We start from the raw sequence: 26,821 nt of genomic DNA, 5'->3' as shown, positions 1-26,821 counted from the left end.
CAGGGTAGGCATTTATATTAAGATACCTAAATATCTAAAAAAATAAAGCAAGATAGAAAGAAATGTTTCAGACAAAAGTTGTTCGATTCTAAGGGGTGCATAAGATGGTGCGATTAATTTGACCTTGAGTTTTTTTTTTTTTAATGGAAACACCCCAATTTTTTTACATAAATCGATTCCTTGCAATATTCTGCATAAAAAGTTATAGGGGTATGATGGCCAAAAGTTTAACAGTTTACGAGATATTTTATACTTTATTTTATTACTTTACTTCGACATAATTTTACATAAACTATGATATATAAAATTATTTATTTTGCAATAATGTTACCTTAATATTTTAAGCTCAAAAAATGAGAGACATCAATTGGTATAAAGAAACTAAAACAAGATTGACATTGAAATCTCCGAAGCGCCTCCATCCAAGGTCAAACTAATGGCACCATCTTATGATCCCCTTAGAACCGAACAACTTTTGTCTGGAACATTTCTTTCTATCTTGTTTTATTTTTTAGATATTTAGGTGTCTCAATATAAATGCCCCACCCTGTATATCTCTTTTATCATCGGCAAACCGCGGAACAAATGTAATATCAGTTGGCAATTTTAAGTGTGGAAGAAGCAAGACATTATAAATAAGTGAATAGGGAGGGTTGTGATGTACAGGTAGATAGGGGTGACATGCAATTCCGCAGACGAGGCGCCCACGCAAAATTAGAACGGACCCCCTCTTTGCAAATTTGCAACACGCTCTTTCGCGTGTGTGTGCGTATTTAAAATTAATATTTCATTTTCCCGTCGAATATTTGAAATATCTCTTTTTTTCCACTATCTATATTAACTGAGTATCGATGGCAATATCATTAACTCTTTATAAAAATTATAATTATAATAAATTGTGATTATAAAAATTACATAGTTCTTCTTTTTTTCTTTTCTAAAGAATTTTTTGAATTTATACTTAAAGCCATCGAATAAATAATTATTATTGATCTTTTGTACCTAAAATATTACATATTACATATTTTCAAATACTTTTAGTCATACAAGATTATTTAAAATAATAAAAACAATAAAATAACATACATTTCTACAAATCTTTGAAGAATGTGAAAGAATAAAAAAATATTAATATAATAAAAAGAAAAAAAAATGGTTTTCCCAAAATTGAAATAAAGAGAAATACGAAGCGATCAAATAAAAAAAATATTATTTATCGAATCATTCGATGAAATAATATTTTTAACATATTATATTGGATTTTTCGCGCAATAATTTAAGCATAATTTTTCTGCTTTTTAAAAAAATTAATAATGCAGGAGATAATCCAAAAAATAGGACAATTTTGAAAATTAGCAATAAAATAAGAATAAAGTAATATAGATATGTTTTCAATTTTTTGTTATTCAATTACGCTAATTTTTAATTTGAACGAGCATAACTATTTTTAACGAAATGGCTAAAGCAACAAAATCGGAAAGCAACAGAAAAAAAAATATTAAATTTCTGTATGTTCTATTACTCAATAATAATGCACTTTCGTCTGACGAAAGATGCCAAAATTTCGGCAATTTCTGGCAACAACGTTGCGTTATTCGAAACATCGCCAAAGCGGTGATCTACGCGAATAATAATCTTTAGCCATTTCAGCAAAATCCCATCTACTTATTTGAGTAGTTAAAAATAAAACGTCTACATTAAACATACGTTAGATATGTAATCAATGAATAACGAAAAAGAATACGTGTATCCCCTTAGTGCCTTAGTGCATTTTTTAGTTATACTCAATATATCTCTTATCATTCAGTAAGATTTTGCAAAATAAAAACGAAAATCTTATAAAAGCAGGACTATCACACCTTTGTAATTGGATTTAATTATTTTTTATTAATCATTTATTCAAAACAAAATATTCGTTAATTTAGAAATCATTTCAAAAAATGTCCATCTCTATCTTTTAGTGATAAATAAATAACAACCAAATAATTAAGGGAAAAGTTTGGCACAATTTCGAAAATATTTCAAATGTCACAAGAAGAAAAGGCAAGAAAACAAATGGATTTTCCGAATGAACTTCGCTATTTCATAACATTTCAAGATTATATCATCGTTGAAATTATCGCGTAAATTTGGTGAAGGAATATTCCCGATTATTCGATAGCACTTTTTAAGCTAAAAATAAAAAATTGATAAATTTTTGATAAAAATGATAATGCTATTCGTATAGTTACAAAAATCATGTAAAGATTACTAACTCCATCTTTTAGTGTCCCCGTGAACTAAACATTGATGAACTATAATGTCAAGTATTGATAAAATAGAACTTACAAATAAAATAATTTAAGAACAATTTTTTTTTACACATACAGAAGCCCTTAAATTACGATAACATAAACGTCATTTTTCTTACATGAGAAATATAAAATATTTTCAATTTCAATCGTTACATTCTATTGTACAATAACGTAGCAAATTGCTATTACTTACATATATTCATGTAATAACGTTTTGTTTAATGTAAAAAGGATTTAATTATATATTGCTACATTATATCGCAAATATTAAAAAGCTGTTATTTTCAAACACTGTTAATACAATTATAATTGTCAAGAAAGAGTAATAAAAATATTGATTGTTTAATCAATCATATTACGTTCTCGAATTATTTTTATGTGTAGAATTATCTCTTTCTTTATTGCGTCATTCGTTGCGTCGTACATTTTGTATACAAAAATGCTGGCTGATATAGCATATCATATCAATCAATTTTTATAAACAATTGAAAAATCGCAATATTTTATCCATAAAATCGGTTTTAGACGCATCTTCTGAATGCGACGCAATGCAGAACCGACGTTATACGTAGATTACAAGCATGTATTGTACACGATACCGCAGAATACAGAGAAACAACTGCACCGATCAATACCTACATTCTACGACTCACAACCCATTTCTGATGCATCAAAATTTTCAATTTTGATTGATAAATTCGATAAATACTATACGAGAGAACACTGCTCGAATAAAAATATCATTTGACTTCAATTGCCTTTTTCAAGAAAGCTCCTGTTTTTTCCATCAGCCGTATTTGAATTATAATGTCACAAACAAAACATCTCGTAAACTTTTCCTTGTATTGTATATTGGAATAAATAAATCTTTGCCATTATGCACATCTGACGAATGAAAGTTGATAAAATAAAGATTCTTTTTTCGATTTGAAAATTAACAAATAGCTATAAATCTTGATAAAGTATCATACGATCCATTTTCGCTAGAAATTAGATGTAGACTAAATTTTTCCTTCTATAAAATACGTGTATTTACTAATGGGACACAAAAAAAGTAAATTTTCGATGTTTCACATTGAAAAAGTCCTAAATGTAAAAAAAAATTTTTATGTAAAAAAAATAATTTTTGTAAATACTTAAAAAAAAAGTAATTAAAAGGAATTAATTATTTCAAAGGAATCAATTATTTTCAATCAAACAGCAAATATATTTGAATTAGTAAAATATAAAATAAAAGCGAGGTATGTTTTTATTTGCAAATAAAAAAAAATTTGTTTTTTTTTATCTTTATTATACTAAATTACTTTTTTTTTCAAAAAACATTTTTTATTTTTGGCTACTTGTTTCAAAAACAGGTTTTCTTTTATTTTAATAAATAATTTTTTATCTTCAAATATATAAATATTTTTTTATTAAAATTTTAAATGACGTATTTTAAAAATTATAATTTTTATTACATACAACTAATAATTTATTTAATATAACAAAACACTTTTCGAAACAAATTATATATTTATTTAAGCAAAAAAATTCAAAATTAATAAAATGTATTTATATTTGATTGTAAAAAGTTTTATTTTTAGTGCACTAATTTATACTATTAAAAATAAACAGCAAAATTTAAAAAAAAATTATTTATTTCGATATACAGGGTGTCCCATTTTAAAGGACCCACTCAAATATCTCAGAAACACTGCGTTAAATCGAAAAATGTTTCAAACAAAAGTTGTGTGGCTTCAAGAGGGCCATAAGATCATAAGGTCACCATAAGATGGTGACAATGATTTGATCTTGGAAAATCATTTGAAGGTCGTGTGAAGGTCAACTTTAAAATCTTGACTGGAAACCCCCATTTTTTATTTAGTATTCTTGTAGCTGACATCGAGAGCTTTCCAAAACACTATAATAAAGTATTTTTTTATCTAATACTTTTTAGTTATTTTATATTTTAATCTGACATATTTTGATATAAAAATTAAAATATTTCGTAAAATATTCAGTTTTCGATAATTTTACCGTAATACTTCTATGTACAGAATAATAAGACAAATTAATTAGTGCCAAAAAATATCCTTGCTAATGTTTATCTGAATTTTATATTCGTCGAAAGCTATATGAATAAAACCGAGAAATACATAATAACACACTGATCGCGGGTATTACCCAAGTTTCGCTAACATAATTTGTGGCTGTCTATAAACGCGATTTACAGGGTGTCCCGAAATTAAATGTCAAAACTTTGGGAATGTGTGGGGAATAAACTAAGAAAAAAGTCCTTTAAAGATTTGCTCGTTTTTGCTTCGTTTTGAAAAAAAAAAATCGCAAAAAGGAAACAAAAAAATATTCAACAAAAGACGAAAAAACAGCATTAATATTATTAAGTTTATCCAAAAATATCATAAGATAAAAGTTGTAAGGCATGGAAGTAAAAAAAGAGAGTAAATATGCGACAACGCGAGATTATTGTATTCTGTTTACTTTAGTTTATGAGTAAAACTGCATAAAAAAACCTACCTAACCTAACCTAACACATCTCCGATTTTATCGCCACTTAAATATGTTGTAGGGGAGATTCTTCTGAGCAATATCTTGCAAGAAATTTATGGGGGACGGCATTAGTTTAAAAAATATAATAAATCGAAGTTTAATATTAAAATATGTATATATTGTGTATAATTTAGTTTTTCATCGAAACAAACTGTTTCTAACTTGTCAACATTCGGTTAGGTTATAGGTTATATTTTCCAGAAGTGGAACCTCCCCTCCCCCCCGTAGGAGAGGACGGACTCCACTGCTCCACGTATACACTTTTCCATCCAAACAATTGTGGAATGGACTTCGCTTCGCGTTGTAAAGTAAATGCGTGGATACAGTTGGTTCCGCCTTCCTACGGGGGGGGGGGGGGGTTCCACTTTCGGAAGATATAACTTAACCCAAACCTATTTTGAGTTTTAAAAATTTTACCATTATTTTTCCTCATTTCTTTTTATTGCGACAAAAAATATTATTCATGGAATGTGTGGGCGGAGAAGGGGCTTCGCCTTTCTTCCTGCACGCCGACCCCGAAAAAATCTAACCTAACTCATCCCAACCTTTTGCTTTTAAAACTAAAAATGGGTTTGGATTAGGTTATATCTTCCGGAAGTGGAGCCCACGCGTAGAGGGGGGCGGAATCCACTGTGTCCACGCATATACTTTTTACAATGCGAAACGACGATCACGTCATCTATAATAGTTGTGTAGATGGGAAAGTGTATACATGGACATAGTGAATTCCGCCCCCCCCCCCTAACCCTATAGGGGAGACTCCATTTCCGGAAGATATAACCTAACCCAATTAATGACAATTTAGAAGGTCACAAACAGTTTTTTCAATAAAAAAATAACAAATTATACTTATTTTAATATCAAACTTAAATTTGCTATATCTTTTAAACTAATGTTGTCCCTCACAAATTTTTTACGGGAAATTACTCAGAAGAACCATCCCTACAACATATTTAAGCGACGATAAAATCGGAGGTGTGTATTACCTTGCAGTTTTACCCAAACTTTAATTTGTTATATCTTTTAAACTAATGCCGTCCCCCACAATTTTTTTGCGGAAATTACTCAGAAAAACCTTTATCATATTAATTATATCATATTTAAAATAAATTTATGATAAAATCGGAAGTCTGTTACTTTTTATGCAGTTTTACTAATTTATATTTACATTTCTGTTATCATTAAGGAATTGACAACATGAATAAATAAGTATAAATAAATAAAGTAAAACTAAAAAATTTTCATTTTTTTTTATTACAATAAGAAATAAATAAGTAAAAAAATGAGATTTTTTTTGTTTCAGTTTATTTATTTGTTTATATTTATTTATTCATATCGTCACTTCCTTAATTCTGCTATCAAGCAAAAATGTAAACATAAACTAAAGTAAACAGAATACAATAATCTCGCGTTGTCGCATATTTATTTACAATTCTCTAATTTTATTTCAGGAGAATTTTAATTCGCTCTCTTATCTCTTAATTCCATGCTTTACAACTTTTATTTCTATGTAGTATTTTTCGATAAACTTAATAATTTTAGTGTCGTTTTAAGTCTTTTGGTAAAAATTTTTTGTTTCTTTTTTTACGATTTTCTTCAAAGCGAGCAAATATCTAAAGAACTTTTTTTCTTATCGATCCTCCACACGTTCCCGAAGTTTTGACATTTAATTTCGGGACACCCTATATACTCATTGAGTTGATTTTATTATGAGTTCATAGCTTTTTTTGTCATTCTTGACGCACGCGGCAAGAATTCACAATTCGATAATCCGCACGATCTTGACTCTCGATTAGAGCAATGTCGCAATGAAATTCAATTCAATGTTATCGTTTCTTCACGAGTTATATCTGTTTATTTCTGATTTTTCAGCCACATATTATATAATAAAATTATATTATACAAATGAAGTTCTTCAAATTTTACAAATAAAATATATGTACAAATGTAGTTTTATTTTAAGACATATTATATTAATCAATATCAAATAAAACAATATTTTATATAAGGAGAGTTAACAGCAAGAAGAACTTTAATCATTATATTTATTTAATATTTTACATGGATTTTGGTTTTACTTTTAATAATTTGATTCTTGCCATATACACATGTTTGCAATAAAAAAAAAAGAAAAAAAAATCAAAAATTTTGCAGATTTTCATATAAAATTGTGTTTTAAATGTCTTAAATAATTCACGATAATATAATATGCAAACGTAAAAATTTTACAAACGAATCTTACGAAACGCAAAAAAGATCATCACTGATCAAAATTATTCGAAAACGGATTACGAAATCCAACCTACGTAATTGGCGGAATTCATGTGGTAAATGATAGCGATAATTGTCAGAGATAAAGGATACGTGGTCGTATCTTAGTAACGAATAACCACAAATATGCTTCTCAAGTACAAGTATAGCAAAGTGGTCAGGCTATAATCAGTCTTTACTCGACTATACGATCCAACACGTCAGTTATGTTGTCACTCATCTATCGTAGCCTTGCGATTCTTCGTTTTTCGTGGTTTTAAAAAAGTTTTGTCGCGACAATCGATTTGAAAATCAATTAACGATCAAATTTTAAGCCGAAGAAAGACAAAATTAAGGACGTACGAAGTTCGAACGCGCACTATGTGTTAGATACATCATAATATGTAAGTAGATAGTTATTAGAAAAATAAATTTTCAATCTAAAAATATTTAAGCAAATAATATGTTCTACGTAAAAAAAAAATAATTTTTTTAATGTATCAGTTTGGCGGAAAAATTTTTTCCTTTTTGAACATTAATTTTTTAATTTCAAAGAATGAAAAAACTTTCCTACCAACCTAATATAAGAATAATATAAGAAAAACCCTTCATTTTTCACTGATGATGTTTTATTTGTTCCAAACATTTTTGTTACACTCTGTATATTATCATCATTATCACAAAGGACAATTAATTATTTAAAAAATTCTTTTAATATTCTAGTTAATATTCATTAACTAGTTTAAGCAATAAAATCGGAAAAAGAATGTTTCTCTAATTCGATCATAATAGAAAGTATTATAATTTTTAGAAAAAAATGTGTTGTGATTTTAAAATACAAAATTGATTGCGCAACAAACTATGATGTCAAAATCTCCGTAAAGTGCAAAGAATTAATTTTCATTTAATTCCGGATTTTCATAATTCAAAAACAAAATATACAATAAATCTTTCCATGCGTGTATGTTGCATGTGCGTGTATGGGTGTGTGTGTATGTGTGTGTGTGTGTGTGTGTGTGTGTGTGTGTGTGTGTGTGTGTGTGTGTGTGTGTGTGTGTGTGTGTGTGTGTGTGTGTGTGTGTGTGTGTGTTTTACAGTTACAATTAATGGTGTTGTCAATTTATTTGGCTAAAGCTTTATTAAAAATATATAGCACCAATTAACTTAAACAATTATTAAGATTAACATTATGTAGAAAAATTAAGTAAAGAATTCTTAGAAACTAAATTGTTCTATGTGAAAACATAAAAAATTATCTGGTACATTCTGTTTACAAGAGTTATTCATTCTTCATATCTTTCTTTCATTTGCACAAATACATCTTCGTGTCATAAAATTGTGAATACTTAAAAATTTCTGGATTTTTTCGTATCCCTTGGCAGACATTTAAAATTCTGAAAAATCTTATATATTATTTATTAATAAAGAAAATTTATTAAGTTTCTAAGATATCACGGTAAGGAAAAAATACAGCAAATTTAAACTGGAAGATTGACGTGACAAAGGAAAATAATAAGATAATGTTATGAAATATATGTCAAAATTAGAGGACGTATAAAACATTCTGATAAACAATAGAGAGAACATATACAGGGTGTCCCATTTTAAAGGACCCACTCAAATATCTCAGAAACACTGCGTTAAATCGAAAAATGTTTCAAACAAAAGTTGTGTGGCGTCAAGGGGGCCATAAGATGGTGACAATGATTTGACCTTGGAAAATCATTTGAAGGTCATGTGAAGGTCAACTTTAAAATCTTGAATGGAAACCCCCATTTTTTATTTAGTATTCTTGTAGCTGACATCGAGAGCTTTCCAAAACACTATAATAAAGTATTTTTTTATCTAGTACTTTTTGAGTTATTTTATATTTTAATCTGACATATTTTGATATAAAAAATAAAATATTTCGTAAAATATTCAGTTTTCGATAATTTTACCGTAATACTTCTATGTACAGAATAATAAGACAAATTAATTAGTGCCAAAAAAACAAATAATTGTTTAAAAAAATACATTGTAAATAATTTTCTTAAAAACAATTTTTTTTTATACTAATTGATTTGTCTCATTATTCTGTACATAGAAATATTACGGTAAAATTATCGAAAACTGAATATTTTATGAAATATTTTATTTTTTATATCAAAATATGTCAGATTAAGATATAAAATAACTCAAAAAGTACTTAATAAAAAAATACTTTATTATAGTGTTTTGGAAAGCTCTCAATGTCAGCTACAAGAATACTAAATAAAAAATGGGGGTTTCCATTTAAGATTTCAAAGTTGACCTTCATATGACCTTCAAATGATTTTCCAAGGTCAAATTCTAAACCAATATCGTCCACTATTAGATTCTTGCGGAAAGTTACTCAGAACACTTTTCTCTATTTATTTAATAATTCACGAAATTATAGAAATCGGGGGTGTCTCTCTGTCTCTATATTATTACCCAAATGTTAACTTTAAATATCTCAGAAACTATAAGAGACCACCGGTTAAGTTATAAGGAAAAGTTACTCAGAGTCATGTCCTTGACAACATATGTCAAGGTTAAAGTCATCGATGAGATGTAATCTAATATGCATATTTACCTAAAAAAAATATTTATTTGGGGATAAAAAATTATTTATTAAAATAAAGAAAACTTTGTGTTTTTGAAACAAGCAGCCAAAAATTATAAAACTTTTTTAAAGGAAGTAATTTAGTATAATAAAGATAAAAAACAATTGTTTTTTATTTACAAATAAAAGCATATAATATTTTGCTTTTATTTTATATTTTACTAATTCTTGCTTGATTAAAATAACTAATTTCTTTGCACTTTTATTTAAATAAATAATTTTTTTCAATAAAAAGAAACCGTTTTTGAATTTGGTACTTTTTTTTAGTACAACGGTTTCTCTCGGTATCCCGACTTTACGTGTGAATCTTATATATCTTTTTATAAAAAAACTCATCAATAATTACGAGAGAAAATGTATAAATAGACACGGATTTCTTTAAAATTGGTCAGTTTTTCACATGGTACATGCTCGTACATATAGCTTTCTCTCTGACATAAACAGTTAAAAAAATTATCGGTTCTATTTTCTTATTATTAAATAATGTATTTTAAAAATTATAATTTTTCTTACATGCAACTAATAATTTGCTTAATATAAAAAACATTTTTGGAAACAATGTTTATATTTATTTAAGTGAAAAAATCAAAATTAACGAAATATATTTATTTGATTGAAAAAGATTTTATTTTTAGTGCACATTTTACACGCTACCACAAAAATTTAAAAATCAATTGAGATACTGCTCAAAAATAAAAATGAATTATGATTTTATATAATAAAAAAAAAATACTTAATTTATTTTCATTTATTTTACTTGTTTTTACAAATATGCATTTGCATTTATTTTCGTTATCATCTTCAGAACAGTTTTCAAAATTTTTTCTAACGCAAAATCAAGATTTCTTCAAATACTCATTCCCTATCAGGGTTGGGAAAGTTACTTTATAAAAGTAACTCGTTACCGTTACCGTTATTTTTTCTAAAAAGTAACTCGTTACCGTTACTCGTTACCAATTTTAAAAAGTAACTCGTTACCGTTACAGTTACTAAAAAGTAACGAGTCGTTACAATTTCCGTTACTTTTTTACAATACAAACTAATAAATTATTTTGCATAAGAAAAACTTTTAAAAAATTATAAGCAAGATATCATTCAAGGTTTATTACAAAATAAATGATTAAATTTTATCGAAATTCTTTATTAATTTTTAATAAAATTTGTTGCTCCATAGTATCATCATTTAAATGCCCTCTTTGTGGTGTTAATACAGAGGCACCGATGCTAAACATTCTTTCTACAGATGCACTGCTTGGTAGAGCTCTATTATATTTAATAAAAAGTTTTTTAAGTTTTGGATAGTCGTTTAACATTTCTATATTACAATTATTTGATTTTAAAAACCGTTGCAATTCTTCTTATTCAGATTCATTTTGTACCGTTTTTTGCTCAAAAATGAAAAAATCATCGTGATCGTCAGATTTTCCAGCTTTTGAAGAATTTTCAGTTGATCGGATTCTCAATAAATCCTCCAAGTAATTTTCAGCACGTTTTCTTTTTTCTCCGGTTAACCAGTTTAACTTAAATTTTGGATGTAAACATGCTGCTATTATTAATTCTTTTGTTTCAAATATCGTAAGAAATCTAAAGTCAAATATAGTAAATTAAGCGACATTGTTTGTTTTATTGAAATTAATACTTTTGAATCAATAGTTTAAAATAAAATAATATTTTTCAATTAAATCCTTATTTAAAATTAAATAACATATGTATTAATCAAATTAATAAGTTACCTTTTATTTAAACCTTGCTGAATAGCTTCAACTAATGAATAGCAATCTATAAGGTCAGATTTATTGAGATTTTCTAATTTTCGTTGCAAGGTACTTAGAACTGGTAGTAAATGAGAGCTCTGCTTTTCCGAAAAGATAAAGCTCTCATTGGATATCGCGCGTCGCGTCATCGCACTGGTCTGCAAGAGCCATAAGTTGATCAATCACATTCAAGCATTTTTACAACATAATAAGAATGCTAATTGATCGATTTGCTTACGGCTTTACGGTTAAGATAAAAATTTTATCACGCACAATAGCAAGAATAATATCTTAAATAAATCAAAAAATTTGAAAAAAGTAACGATAAAAGTAACTGTTAAATTCGTTACTCGTTACCGAAAAATGTAACGAAGTTACTTTTTCCGTTACAAATAAAATTTGTAACGCCATTACCGTTACAGTTACCGAAAAAAAGTAACTGTAACGGTAACGGCGTTACAAGTAACGCGTTACTTTCCAACCCTGTTCCCTATATATATATAAAATAATTATAAAAATGTCTCTCTCTTTCTATTATAATCCTACAAAATATTTTGATGTTATTAAATCCTGGAACAGTCTCTGTACGTTTTTGCAATCCAAGATCTACCGCTCTCTAAAAAAAACGTGAAGGATACACATCCATATAGCATGAATCATGTATAAAAATACTCTTTTACCAAGCCAATAAAATATAGATTTGTATAAGTGTATGCGTAATACTATTACATATATAACATTCGATGACGAATAGCACGATTCATGAAACGTCATTGAAGAAATCGGATATAGCTGATAAAATTTCATCACATATAAACTTTAAAATCTCACGAACATATAACAAAAGCATGTAAATACGATATGTCTTTTTTAATTACCAGTTTTTTGTTAAATAATTGTAAATATGATATTTACGTAGCAAAGATTTTTATATATTTGTATATTGTAGCATTTTATACTTCTGTGGAAAAAATTCTTCTAATTAAAGTTTATACTTTTTTTTTAAATTAAAAATATATAAAAAATACATATAATCTTATATTCGTTATCATCTATCTTTTCTTCTAAACATATTAGTTTGTTTAATAACGACGATTGATTTTCTATATTATATATCATTGATTACTCGAAAAATATAAATATTTTAATATTGGATTAAAAAATGATTTTAGATCAATTGCAAAATCTATATATAAAAAATATTCTATAATGTATAGGCATCCTGTACTTGAATATTATTTTGGAAAACTCTTCCAAGTATTGTAGATTAGAATAAAATAGAACAAAAGTAGAAAAAAATAATGTATCGTATAACAAATATTAAACATACTCTGTTTACGTTGAAATAATTCTTAAGAGTGAATAAAATTCAGAAATTTCCTTTTCCAAAAAGTGTTTGTCTTAATCTTTATGTAAAAAAATTGTATCAAATTCTATCGTATAAGAAATGATGAAAATCCGTAAATGTTTTCATGCAAGATAGGAAAATAACATGTCGTGAGATAAATATGCACGATCCGAAGTGCACATTATATACGAGAAAAAAATCCTTATATAGATAAAACGATGCGTTTGCAGCGTGTTTTTCAGTTTGCATAGGACATACAGTGAATGCATGGAGAACCAAAAGGTGTCTCCTACGGATCGATATAATGTATGGCGGAAGGTGTTTTTAACCCATGATGTCATACAGAAGCCATACGGAACGTTACGATTATCGGTCAACAAGACAATATTGTGCAATAATATTGCGCAATAATCTAAAATCCCTGTTGTACTATCCGTATATAGAAAATTTTTTCGAGAGAAAAAAAATTGACATTTCACTCTCTAAAAGATTAATGTACCGTTATCATATGAATGCGAGCAGATATTATTGAAAAAAATATATGAACAAGCAATAGAGTGAAATCTGTTCGTTTTATAATACACAAGTTGCTCGTGACTGTTATTGTCGTCGATCAGTTCGCTATTACGTAATATTAATCGCTTCGTAACCAATTGGTTAGGTCGAGAAGTTATTGCCTTTGTCAAGAATTTTCTGCGCGTTTCCCGCGAAATGCATTATTAGTCGTTAAGTAGAGCGTGGCATTATGTAGGGCAAAAATATATACGCAGGTTACAGCTATTTTTATAAGAATTGCGCATAGAACGAAAGATAGATGAACAAGTATCACGTGAATGGTACGCTGTAACCAAGCGGAAGCGCTTCCAAGCATGGTCGAGTTTGTGCATCGCCACTAAATTAATTAGCATTTTCTTGTCAGGACTCTTTCGTTTCACGAATATTAAACGGCGTATCGATCGTGCAAAAGTATATTTAGATACATTGTTAAAAAATTTGACTTAAAAACATACATATATCGCATGTCCCAAACGATCTACACAAATTTTTGTGTTAATTTAACATAATATGGATATGTTAAAATGGTAAACTCTAATATTATGTTAATATTTCAACATAAAATAAATGCAAACTTCACGGTAATTCGAACTAAATTTTGTGTAAGATCAATATATTTTTAATGATAAAATTAACTTGGAAAAATATTATTGACGCTCTGTAGTCACTCTCACATCCGTTGTAGAATAAAATCAACAGTTTTTTTTTTGTATAAATTTTTAATAAATAAATCCTATCAATAATAATACGGAACATATTTATTGTGTAAAATTAAAAATATGTACATATTGTGTTATTTTTACCATTTTTCAGTTGTTTTAATAATTTAACATTTGAGTTCAATTAACACAATAGCAATTGTTAAATTAATAGATGAATGTGTTAAATATTTAACACAAAAATTTTAATCGACATATTTTTTAACAAGAAAACACAAATTTTCTAACAATGTATTTGTGCCATAATAATATTACTTTTCTCGAAATTTTCCGTGTTATTATTCAAATTGTTGTTTGACGCAAAATATTCTTTTATTTTTTCAATAATATGAGATCGCGTTAATTAAAGTTTTCTTAGACTCGAATAACACTCTAAGAAAGAGAGAGAGAGAGAGAGAGATTTAACAGATTCATTAAAATCCGATAAAACTTAGCATGTCAATTACATAATATCTCAAACAAATAGTAACAGGAATATATCTACCCTTCATATTTAATATTTAAGTATAATTGCTGGCGTTTTTATGTTCAAATTTATCTTCTTTTGATTATAGATCATTAAATTGGTCCATTCCTTTATTCAATATTTGTCCGAATCTAATTTATTAGTAGCAGTTTATCCTAGCGTACAGATCATATAAATAAGTTTATGTCAATTATTTGCAACACATGTTGCAATAGTATCGAGAAGATTAATTGCTGAAAAATAGATAAATGAAAATTACTTTTCTACACCCCTCGGTGTTTCAAAATCGTATAATTCGGTGAAAAAAATCGTAGAAAAATTTTAAAAAAGTATTTTATAGACAAAATATTGCAATTTATGGAACTTGAGTTGAATTTTTCGAGAGAAATTTTTTCATCCAGCTGCAGAATGTCAAAAATATATAATTTTAAGGAACAAAGCAATGGATTTTCTTTTTTAAAGCGCCGAACAAGGAAGACAAAAAAAATTTTTTAAACCACCGATAGCGCGTTAGAGTTGAAAGTCCAAGCTACAAAATGCTTTCCTAATTTTTTTTTTTTTTTTTATAACGTATTTTTAATAAAATTTCTAAATATTGTGATAGAGAAAAATAATCTTTAAATATATTTTTGAGTCCTAACAGATGCTTATCAATAAAAATTAAGAAATAGAATATGCGAATTAAATATATTTTATTTATACACATTTATATGTGTATATAATTAACAGGGTTGGGAAGTAACGCGTTACTTGTAACGCCGTTACCGTTACAGTTACTTTTTTTCGGTAACTGTAACGGTAATGGCGTTACAAATTTTATTTGTAACGGAAAAAGTAACTTCGTTACATTTTTCGGTAACGAGTAACGAATTTAACAGTTACTTTTATCGTTACTTTTTTCAAATTTTTTCATTTATTTAAGATATTATTCTTGCTATTGTGCGTGATAAAATTTTTATCTTAACCGTAAAGAGAAAATTAGAAAATCTCAATAAATCTGACCTTATAGATTGCCATTCATTAGTTGAAGCTATTCAGCAAGGTTTAAATAAAAGGTAACTTATTAATTTGATTAATTCATATGTTATTTAATTTTAAATAAGGATTTAATTGAAAAATATTATTTTATTTTAAACTATTGATTCAAAAGTATTAATTTCAATAAAACAAACAATGTCGCTTAATTTACTATATTTGATTTTAGATTTCTTACAATATTTGAAACAAAAGAATTAATAATAGCAGCATGTTTACATCCAAAATTTAAGTTAAACTGGTTAACCGGAGAAAAAAGAAAACGTGCTGAAAATTACTTGGAGGATTTATTGGGAATCCGATCAACTGAAAATTCTTCAAAAGCTGGAAAATCTGACGATCACGATGATTTTTTCATTTTTGAGCAAAAAACGGTGCAAAATGAATCTGAACAAGAAGAATTGCAACGGTTTTTAAAATCAAATAATTGTAATATAGAAATGTTAAACGACTATCCAAAACTTAAAAAACTTTTTATTAAATATAATACAGCTTTACCAAGCAGTGCATCTGTAGAAAGAATGTTTAGCATCGGTGGCTCTGTATTAACACCACAAAGAGGGCATTTAAATGATGATACTATGGAGCAACAAATTTTATTAAAAATTAATAAAGAATTTCGATAAAATTTAATCATTTATTTTGTAATAAATCTTGAATGAAATCTTGCTTACAATTTTTTAAAAGTTTTTCTTATGCAAAATAATTTATTAGTTTGTATTGTAAAAAAGTAACGGAAATTGTAACGACTCGTTACTTTTTAGTAACTGTAACGGTAACGAGTTACTTTTTAAAATTGGTAACGAGTAACGGTAACGAGTTACTTTTTAGAAAAAATAACGGTAACGGTAACGAGTTACTTTTATAAAGTAACTTTCCCAACCCTGATAATTAATTATATTAAATACAAAAAACTATATATTTCATAAAGTAAGAAATATATATTTTCCTGTATTAAGTACAATCAATCGCACGGATGAATAAAATACATTATAGAATTCGTTATAATATATTTGAGAGTCTAATTTTTCTTAATTTTTATCGCGAAGCTGTGTTAGCCCTTAAGTTTAATTTCCAGAAAACGAAAAAAAAAAAAAAATTAATAAATGTCCACAAATGTTCGTGAGAATTTATCCTTGAAACGGAATATAAAAAAAAAAAGATTCTATTGCGCTCACCTAATTCTATGTCTCCGAATATCTGTTTCGGTGCTATCTCGATCTCCTGCTTCTTTTTGCCAATCGGACGAGGACAGGCGTAATCGGTTTCCTTAGGTTTTGGCGCTTGGTGCCGTTTGACACTCTCGTGCGCCGAATTGGTGCCTCGCTGCGGCGGTGACGGCTTGGCAGCTTCCGCGATCAGGAAGTCGTTCGACATCTCGTACTTGTCCTGGCGCGCACTGTCCTCCAGGAGCTCTCCAGGATTCTCCTTAGGTAATGGCGGTAGCGGCTTCGTCGGCGGTTCAGGCACCTTTTCTCCCTGCTCCCGCTTCACGTCTATCTTCTCCACGACGTTCCACGAGTCGTCGTCCATAATGTTCCTGGTCTTATCCTCCTTGGGCGGCGCATCCTTGTCCCCGAGAAAGTCCACCATCGGCGATTTTTCCGCCGCTGGCAGCACCGACGATCCGATGTCCCGACTCGCGAGATCCTCGTCTACTCGATTGGTATTGCTCGACGGAACGACCTGCTGATCCTCGTGCCGTTTACCCTGATCGGTGCCTAGACTCGCGATATCTTCGTGTTCCTCCAAAGGTTGGACCTTGCTGTCAGTCTTGGTCGTTGACGATGACAAAACGTCAGCTGTCGCGGTGGAGATCGGCAACAACGGTACCTGGAGACCCATCTTGCCATCATCCTCGTTGTCGTCGTCGCGAGGTTGATGCGCGGATGCCGGATAGGTCCGTTCGGTCTCGACGAACGCCATGCTGGCCAATTTAGGATCGACCGGGTCCAGCGGCTGCTGGAACGGATCCGACGACTGCGCCATGGCTTCGGACTTGTCAAAGTCAGCGGAAGGCGGCGGCGTCGCGGGCACGGGCTTCGTCTCTACGTCGACGAGCGCTCTCGGTAGAACCGACTCCGATGCCTGGAAGGAGTCGCCGATGTGCAGCAGATCATCGACACGTGGCGTATCGATCAGTCGCAGCGGCTGCTGCTGCTGATACTGATCCGATTTAGGATCGTCCGGGGAACCGTCGTGACCGAGATGCTCGAAATCGTCGACGGAATCGTGGTCTCTCTTGAGCGAACCCTCGTCGTTGGACGCGCCCTGGATCCGTTCCGGGTCCATTCTCGGCTCCAGAACGATGGGCGATCCGAACCGTTTGGGTTTGGCAACTGACGATGACTCACCGACCGAGTGAGTTAGCTGATTAAAGCTTCACACGATCCCCCGACACACGACGTTGCTTGTGCGCGGAATGTTGCGCGACGCTCCCTACGCACTCATAAAAGCCAGGTACGAGGAGCGGTACTACTCCCACCTGCTGCCGCTGTCGTTGCTTGCCTTCGCGGCACTTCAGTGGGGAACATCCGACATCCTTGCTTCCCTGACCGCTCACCACCGCGTCGCGTCGACTCACGTTTCACTCACCTCGCTACGGTCTCTCCTCTCGTCGACTCGCGGGATACGCGGATGATGATCCCGGGAGACTTGTCAACCGCTGTCAATTCGGCCGCAGTTAACGAACGCGAGGGAACGAGATGTCGGTCGACTCGGGATATCCGCAACGAAACGGAAGAAGATTCACACACGCGACATGGGTGTTGGCCTCTCAAAGCGTGGACAAGTAAAGCTTGAGTAAAGCCGAGTTTATAGCATTCGGCTGTATTCAGCGCGATCGCGCGACGGGTGAATCAGCAGCGAGGCGCACTCCCCATTACGAAGGGTCTGTCGCCCTCTCCCAGTAACACGGGCCAATCGCGTAGCCGCTATCGCCCCCACTCGTCCGAGATACCGAAGTAAGCTACGGCCGTCACCGGCCGTGTGTTACCGGTCGTGTCAGCCTGTCAGCCGGTCGGCCGGGCCGGTCAGCTGATCGATGCGATCGTATCGATGACTCACGCTTTCGCTTCGCAATTTTCCAGCTGAAGCGAAAAATGGGATTTAAATCCATCGTGCGCGAATCTGCCGTTAAAATAAAAATCTTCGATTTATAATGATTCTACAGATGAATGATTTGTACTTGTAGAATGGATCTAGTCGTGTCTTGATTGCTCTTTCTACGCTCTGTGTGCGTGTGAATTCTTTCTCCCTCTATTTCATTTTAAGCGGAGAAAAAAAAAAGCAAAAAGGGCGTCTCGAACAAATGGATTCAAATTCTATTTTTTCAACTCTGCATTTTTCGTATTTGCGATTTTATTTCAAGGACGAAAAATGCAATGTGGTGGCGCGCAGATACAAAGCCATTATTTCCAACATCTGTTAATACTAACGGAAACGTTAAAACTTGTCGACAGGGTTATCAATCGGCTATTCTGGAAAGTTAATGATTGGTTAAAACAGATATTGGCAATAGTAACTCACAGAGTATATGTGTATTTTTCGTTTTCATCATTCTAAATATTTTACAAATATTATCCTGACATTATGAATGATTATAGATTATGCGTATTGAATCTCTTCACTTTGTACGCACTTTCTACACATATATGTTTTATACGACTTTGTCCTCCTTTTTCCCCTCCAATACACGTGAATATTTCTTTACCATCACATTTTTTCTTACCGACTGATTTGTTGATCATCTCAAAATCGGCTTTTGTTCAGGGAAAATGTCGAGAAAAATTTTATCCTTGCCTCCCAAGTAAAATTCTATTACGAATCCCTTCACTCTTGAAATTAGATGAAGATTAATTTTGTTATTTGACCGCTTGAAATTCAGTTCACGAAGAAGAATCTTTTTTCATCAAATTTTTATTATTTTTTTACATGAAATTCTTAAACAGAGATAAGATATGGAGAGGAATAAAATTGAATCATGTATAAGCGGAAGAAAAACAAAGAATGTGTAAGCACAATATAAGATTTAAAAGGATACATATGTGTCATATGTCAAAACATTGATAAAAATTGACAATTATTCAATAACGTTTTCGAATATGGCAGGTTTAATTGTTCTGAGAACGATTAATGACGTCATTGTATCGTCTCTGCCAATAAAAGGCTTGAATTCATAGTAAAATATAATGATTAATTGATCCGGGTTGGATTAACTCGTTCATTCGAAAACGCTATAAGTTTAAAGTTATTTGTATCGATTCTTATGGAAAATCGTGTATTTTGTAACACTTATTGATAAATTTGACAAGGGAAAAACATTGCCAGCGAAATAAAAATTTTCACATATATTAACAAAATTCTAATAAATATTTATGTCAAACTTGATTTAGGTCCACTTACCCGTTTAAAGTTATTTACTAAAAATTGTAGCAGAATACTTCCCATACAGCACCGCAAGATTGCAACAACATTGCAGCAACATTTTTCTGCAAGATTGCAACATTGCAGAAACATTACGAAATGTTGCTGCAACGTTGTTATGATATTGCAGCAACAATAAAATGTCCGCCTACAGAAATATTGCAATATAATATTGCAGCAACATAGCAATATAATATATATATGCAATAATGCTTTATGTATATTTATCGACATAATATCTTTAACATATGAAAAAAATAATAAGAAATTAGGCATAATTTGGAATATTTTTGGAATGTTGCTGTAACATTACTACAGTTATATTGTAAAATAATGTCTGTATAATATTTCTGCAACATTCAACTACAATATGCAATATTGCAATATTGCAGCAATGTTGTTGCAAGCTTTAGTGCTATATGGGTTATAGTAACCCAAAATCTTTCTGTAAAAATTACTCGTTTTTTCTTATTTCTTACAATTTACTTCATAAACTCACGATCGAAAGTTTTTATTATAAATTTCAATTACAACTATTTTCTTTTACAAAGATGTTAAAAAATAAAAATCATATTATTTTGTGATACTTTAATCCTTTATATAATCCGGAATTATTAATTTGATATTTCAAACAGTATAAACATAAGAAATATATATTTTTTTAAATTTCGACAGATTTTTGCTACTATTTCGCATGTGTACAGCCAAGATTTTTAAGCGTGAACTGTTTTCACTTATTAGACTTTGTCGTGTGCAAAGACAAGAAGAGATAGAAACTGGATGTAGTGCGGTGAAAGACGCGCGAGGTCTCTCTTTCTCTCTCTAAAAGGCTCGTTGTCGGCCAATGCGTCGCAGGGCGTCGCAAAACGACGCGACGCGGCAAAAGAAGAGCGATCTTTTATCGCGGTGGTGCGGTACGCGCAGGCGCTGATCGACGACGTGTATTACTACGACCGGACATGCAGCGATGGTGTGAGTAGCATGCGACGAGTGGTGGCGACGAGTACCGAGTACCGCGACGCATCGCGACGTCTGCCGCCAGTCTCGGATAGTCTCGGTGTGGCATTCGATTCGAATCGAACGCGGAATCATCGTCATCGTCCTCGGTGGAATCGGCGAATAACAGAGCGCGGATCAATGATGGCGACGACGACAACCACGAGGTTGCGCGCCGTCAACACGTGCGATGAGGAAACATCGAAAACTGAGAAAGACAAGGAGAAGAAGACGACGATGACATCGACGACGTCGTCGTCGTCGTCGTCGTCGTCGTCGCTGCGAAACGGTTCAACGTTACGCAGTCCCGAGGAGGCTGGCAAGATCAACGGTTACACTCCGACGAGTAACGGCCACGTACACGTAAGTAACCGGCGCAAGAAGCCGCCCTTCGTCACGATTACCTGATCTCATCTTCACCTGGTCTTATCTGATCTGGACAGGATGTTCCATGCCGAAACTTCAGGGTCTTATAGGAAATTGAATTTGGAACAAAAAAGTTTGGATAAACATAAGTCCGGAAATACTTCGTTAAAAAGTTATAGCTAATAAACTTCGAAAAATTATGTTTTTTTGATGATTTTTAAAAATAATTTCAAAACCCTTCATTCATTTGAAGAAAATAACGAAATACATCTGACGGGTAATTAAATAACAAACTAAATTACAACAATTTCATTTAATTCTGATTAGGCGTTCAAAAGAAGATGAGCTCGAAACAACGAAAAAAGCAGAAACTTGAAAAAACCATCTGTCCATGGTCTGTGTAAACACTACATTCGTAATGCAAACAAAAATGTTTTTATTAAATTTTGATCGTAATTATAATTATACTTACAAAGAATTTATTAGCTATAACTTTATAACGAAGCATTTCCGGATTTATGTTTATAGGAACTTTTTTGTTCCAAATTCAATTTCTTATAAGACCCTGAAGTTTCATTAACTTGATTTGGAACAACCTGTATAATCGGCATATATAAGCTCGTTTCTCTTCCTCATTCAATTCTCAGTGTGCAGTCGTATCGTGTCATCTCTTTGAACATTCGCAGTCACATGGTGATACCGTGAACATCGTTATTATTACTGATCCTTAATATATGCATACACAAATCTCATAAGATGCGATTTTTACTAAGTTATGATCTGTATATATGAAAATATCACGTATGTTTTTACGTGTGTGAAGTTGGCTCCACACTTTTTGAATTTTATATTTTTCTCAATTGTGCTGCATTGTGCTACGTTTGTGCTAATTTGTGCCGTAAACCGCAGCTCAATAACATAAAGCATTTTCCAGAAAAAATGAAAAAATCAAATTTCTGCCAGCCCGCACTTTTTAAATTTCAATTTTTTATTAACTGTGCTGTATTGTGCTACGTTTGTGCTGATTTTTGCCACAAAAAAAACTCGATAACTCAAACAACAATTAAGATAATAACAAAAAACAAATGCTCACTGGCCCCGCACTTTTTCGCGATTAAGCTCAAGTTTTTTTTCCTAAATTGGTACCAATTTGTGTCGTGTTGTGGAAAAATTTCAATATCTTATTCCATTTCGCTAAAAAAAATTCACAAAAATAGATTAAAAAAACATATAAATTATACTGCAATGCAAATATAAAATTGCTGCATGTTGTGTCTTTTTACTACTTTAAATATAAAGTAAAAGCAAGAGATAAAAATCTCGAAAAGCTTAAAGGGATTGATAAAAATTCATAAAAAAGGGATGGGGGTAAATAAAAAATTAGACATTTTCGAATTTTTTTGATTGTGCCGGATTGTGCTAGAGCAGCATAACAACTTTTCCAAATGACAAAATTTCCCCAGATCGCTAGATTTCGCAGCACTGACTAAGTTAGGAGAATCAGACGTTAGGAATAAAAAATTTCAAACTCCTGTAACTTTCACGAACGCTGACAGATAATCGAATTCTGTGAGTTGTGCTGAGTTGTGCTATTTAAAATCTACGAGACACATGCATAAAAAGCAGAAATTATCTTGGAGGTTGATAAAAATTCTTGAAAAAGGGGTGGAAGTGAATAAAAAATGTGCGTCGTTTTTGAATTTTTTCCAGTTGTGTCAAATTATGTTAAACGAGTACAATTTTCCTTTATAATAAAATGTCGTCAAATTATTTATTGATTTTTGTGTGACAGAAATTTGAAATATTAACTTTTTTGAATTTATCTTTGTTCACTTGACATATGTTGTTCATTGATCTTATAGAAACCGCATTTGGCGTGATCCAGAACCAACGACGTGGATGTAGCGGTAATTTGGTACCTTCTTGTTTTTTTGTGTTTTATTTTTTTGTTATTTTGTGTTTCTTCTATTTTGATATAATTTTATACTTTTTTGTATTTTTTATTTATATATTATATCATATACATTTTTTAAAAATGTGTCTGTACATGTTGATAAAAATACAAAAACTATTTTTTTTTCATATAATAATTGTAAATATGATATTTACGTAGCAAAAATTTTTATACATTTGTATATTGTAGCTTTTCATATTTCTGTAATAAAAATTCTAATTAAAGTTTATACTTTTTTTTTAATTGAAAAAATATAAAAAATATATATAATCTTATATTCGTTATCATCTATCTTTTCTTCTAAACATATTAGTTTGCTTAATAACGACGATTGATCTTCTATATATCATTGATTACTCGAACAATATAAATATTTTAATGTTGCATTAAAAAATGATTTTAGATCAATTGCAAAACCTATATATATATATATATATATAAAATATTCTATAATGTAGAGACATCCTGTTCTTAAATATTATTTTGGAAAACTCTTCCAAGTATTGTAGATTAGAATAAAATAGAACAAAAGTAGAAAAAAATCAAGCATCGTATAACAAATATTAAACATACTCTTTTTATGTTGAAATAATTCTTAAGAGTGAATAAAATTCAGAAATTTCCTTTTCCAAGAAGTGTTTGTCTTAATCTTTATGTAAAAAAATTGTATCAAATTTTATCGTATAAGAAATGATGAAAATCCGTAAATGTTTTCATACAAGATAGGAAAATAACATGTCGTGAGATAAATATGCACGATCCGAAGTGCACATATATATACGAGAAAAAAATCCTTATATAGATAAAACGATGCGTTTGCAGCGTATTTTTCAGTTTGCATAGGACATACAATGAATGCATGGAGAACCAAAAGGTGTCTCCTACGGATATAATGTATGGCGGAAGGTGTTTTTAACTCATATGTGTATGAAGTTTACATATCAATTCTCAGCATATCAAAAAAAGTGGAGTTCTCTTTACATACAGCCGAATTCTATAGTTCCTGATAAATTTTAACAATAGTTCATTTAACATAAATAACAGAAGTTGAGAAATGATATGCTAACTTGCCGCGAAATCAGCATATCATATCATTTCTTCGAAATTTACTCCATTGAATTTTATAGTTTTCGACGAGTTCTATAATTTTATAACATAGTTCCGACCGTAGGCTACTTTAAAAATTTTTTAAACAATTATTTTACCCGAAAAACTCGTATTTTCGAGTATAGAGGTGATATGCTGGCCGTATTTCAGAGTTCTGATTATTATAAAATAGTTCTCGTGTAGTTCTGGGTATGTACATTGCTTTTCCAAAGAGTTCTGATGAAGGAAATAAAAAAAATAATAAAAAAAAAGCATAAAGTTATATCAAAATAAAAAAAATAAAAAATATCAAAAAAGAATAAAACAAAAAAACAAAAAGGAACCAAATTACCGCTACATCCACGTCGTTGGTTCTGGGTCACGCCAAATATGGTTTTTATAAGATCAATGAACAACACAAGTCAAGCGAACAGAGGTAAATTCAAAAAACTTAATATTTCAAATTTGTGTCACACAAAAATCAATAAATAATCTAACGACATTTTATTATAAGGAAAAGTTGTACTCGTTTAACATAATTTGACACAACTGGAGAAAATTCAGAAATGACACACATTTTTTATTCACTCCCACCCCTATTTTAAAAATTTTTATCAACTTTTCAAGATAATTCCTGCTTTTTATGCATGTGCCTCGTAGATCTTAAATAGCATAAGTCAGCACAACTCGCAGAATTCGATTATTTGTCAGCGTTCGTAAGTTACAAGAGTTTGAAATTTTTTATTCCTAACCTTTGATTCTCCTAACTTTGTCTGTGCTGCGAAATCTAGCGATCTGAGGAAATTTTGTCATTTGGAAAAGTTGTTATGCTGCTCTAGCACAATCTGGCACAATCAAAAAAATTCGAAAATGTCTAATTTTTTATTTACCCCCATCCCTCTTTTATGAATTTTTATCAACCCCTAAGCTTTTCGAGATTTTTATCTCTTGCTTTTACTTTATATTTAAAGTAGTAAAAAGACACAACTTGTAGAAATTTTATATTTGCATTGCAGTATAATTTATATGTTTTTTTTATCTGTTTTTGTGAATTTTTTTTAGCGAAACGGAATAAGATATTGAAATTTTTCCAATGGCACAACACGGCACAAATTGGTACCAATTTAGGATAAATACTTGAGCAAAATAGTTTAGGGCCAGTGAGCATTTGTTTTTTGTTATTATCTCTGTTGTTGTTTGAGTTATCGAGTTTTTTTTGTGGCGCAAATCAGCACAAACATAGCACAATACAGCACAGTTAATAAAAATTTGAAATTTGAAAAGTGCCACTTCACACTCGTTATGTTTTTTCGAAATTATGTACAGTACTTTTCTTTCCCACCCCATCCTCGAGGATCGAATTTAATCAAGTGTGTTTAACAAGACCGTTAAATTAATAATGTAATCATTATTTTTATCGATCAAAATATAATCACCATCTGTGGCACATGTTTGATTCAAAGAAAACGAAATTTTCAAAAAAAATCTTCTTTTGTAAAATAATTCATATATATATAGCTATTGATTTATTTAACTCTAAAATGATAACATATGTGTCAAATATAATTGCTTCTAAGATATTTTCATTAAATTATTCAATTAAATTATTGCATTATTGCTTTTTATAGCATTTTTATTCCCAAAATTAAAAAGTTAATTAAACAGCATTCAAGTATGCATTAAATATAAATTAAACAATAGTTAAATATTTAAATGTACGAATAACATTTTATTATTTTTGGGATTACGACAAAAGCTGATAAAAAAGTTATCGAGTTAAAAAAATAAAAAGTTTATTCTATGGAGATCTATTATATTTTACTTCGAGTATAAGAGATAAATAACTAGATAAAATAATATAAAAGTATATTAGTAATATAATATATAAAATAATAATATAATGATAGTATAAGATAACTAATATAACATAAATGACAAATAATTTGTAATTATATTATATTTTTTACTTATTTTTAATCTTGCATTTTTTATTATTATATATATTATTTTATATTTATTATCAGGACACATGCACTATCATTGCAATCGCAATCTCTCATTGAGAAAATTAATTTCTTGATATCGTTCGACAATGTATTGATTATCTTTCTGGAGATATAGAAAATTAAAAATATATAAAAAAAATATACATATATTGTGACAGAATGTTGACAGAAGATTTATTTAAACAATATGTACACTAAAAAAAAAAAAAAGTTGAAAATTGTGCAAATTAGAAACTTGTACATTGCTTTCTCATCATTTTATTTCGCTTACAAAGTTTGAGATTCTTAAAGCAAGCAGGATTTTCAATTTTTGCTTCCTCATAGAGGAAGCTTTGTGAGTAAAATAAAATTTTTCTCGAAATCTCAAAATTTGCGAAAGCTAAAGCATATATAG

The 26,821-nt window shown here is 30.3% G+C and overlaps 2 protein-coding genes across 2 annotated transcripts in view; one reads left to right on the top strand and one right to left on the bottom strand.

Annotated features, from left to right (window-relative positions):
• Rtnl1 (reticulon) overlaps nt 1–18,388 on the bottom strand; it is a 39,913-nt gene extending 21,525 nt beyond the window's left edge. The window contains exon 1 of the mRNA XM_070313149.1: nt 16,773–18,388. Within this exon, the coding sequence (XP_070169250.1) occupies nt 16,773–17,886 (1,114 nt within the window). The 5' untranslated portion in view covers nt 17,887–18,388. The remainder of the gene's footprint in view (nt 1–16,772) is intronic.
• The window catches only part of Lace (serine palmitoyltransferase long chain base subunit), a 33,388-nt gene continuing 13,870 nt past the window's right edge, over nt 7,304–26,821 (top strand). The window contains 4 exon segments of the mRNA XM_070313148.1: nt 7,304–7,495; nt 20,761–21,075; nt 21,078–21,148; nt 21,150–21,378. Coding sequence (XP_070169249.1) covers nt 21,001–21,075; nt 21,078–21,148; nt 21,150–21,378 — 375 coding nt within the window. The 5' untranslated portion in view covers nt 7,304–7,495; nt 20,761–21,000.

This window comes from Polyergus mexicanus, unplaced genomic scaffold (genome assembly GCF_030449975.1).
Source record: "Polyergus mexicanus isolate NDT 795.1 unplaced genomic scaffold, iyPolMexi1.0 SCAF_23, whole genome shotgun sequence".
Taxonomy (NCBI): domain Eukaryota; kingdom Metazoa; phylum Arthropoda; class Insecta; order Hymenoptera; family Formicidae; genus Polyergus; species Polyergus mexicanus.
The sequence above is the reverse complement of the archived record's forward strand: the minus strand, read 5'-3'. Positions and strand labels throughout refer to the sequence as shown.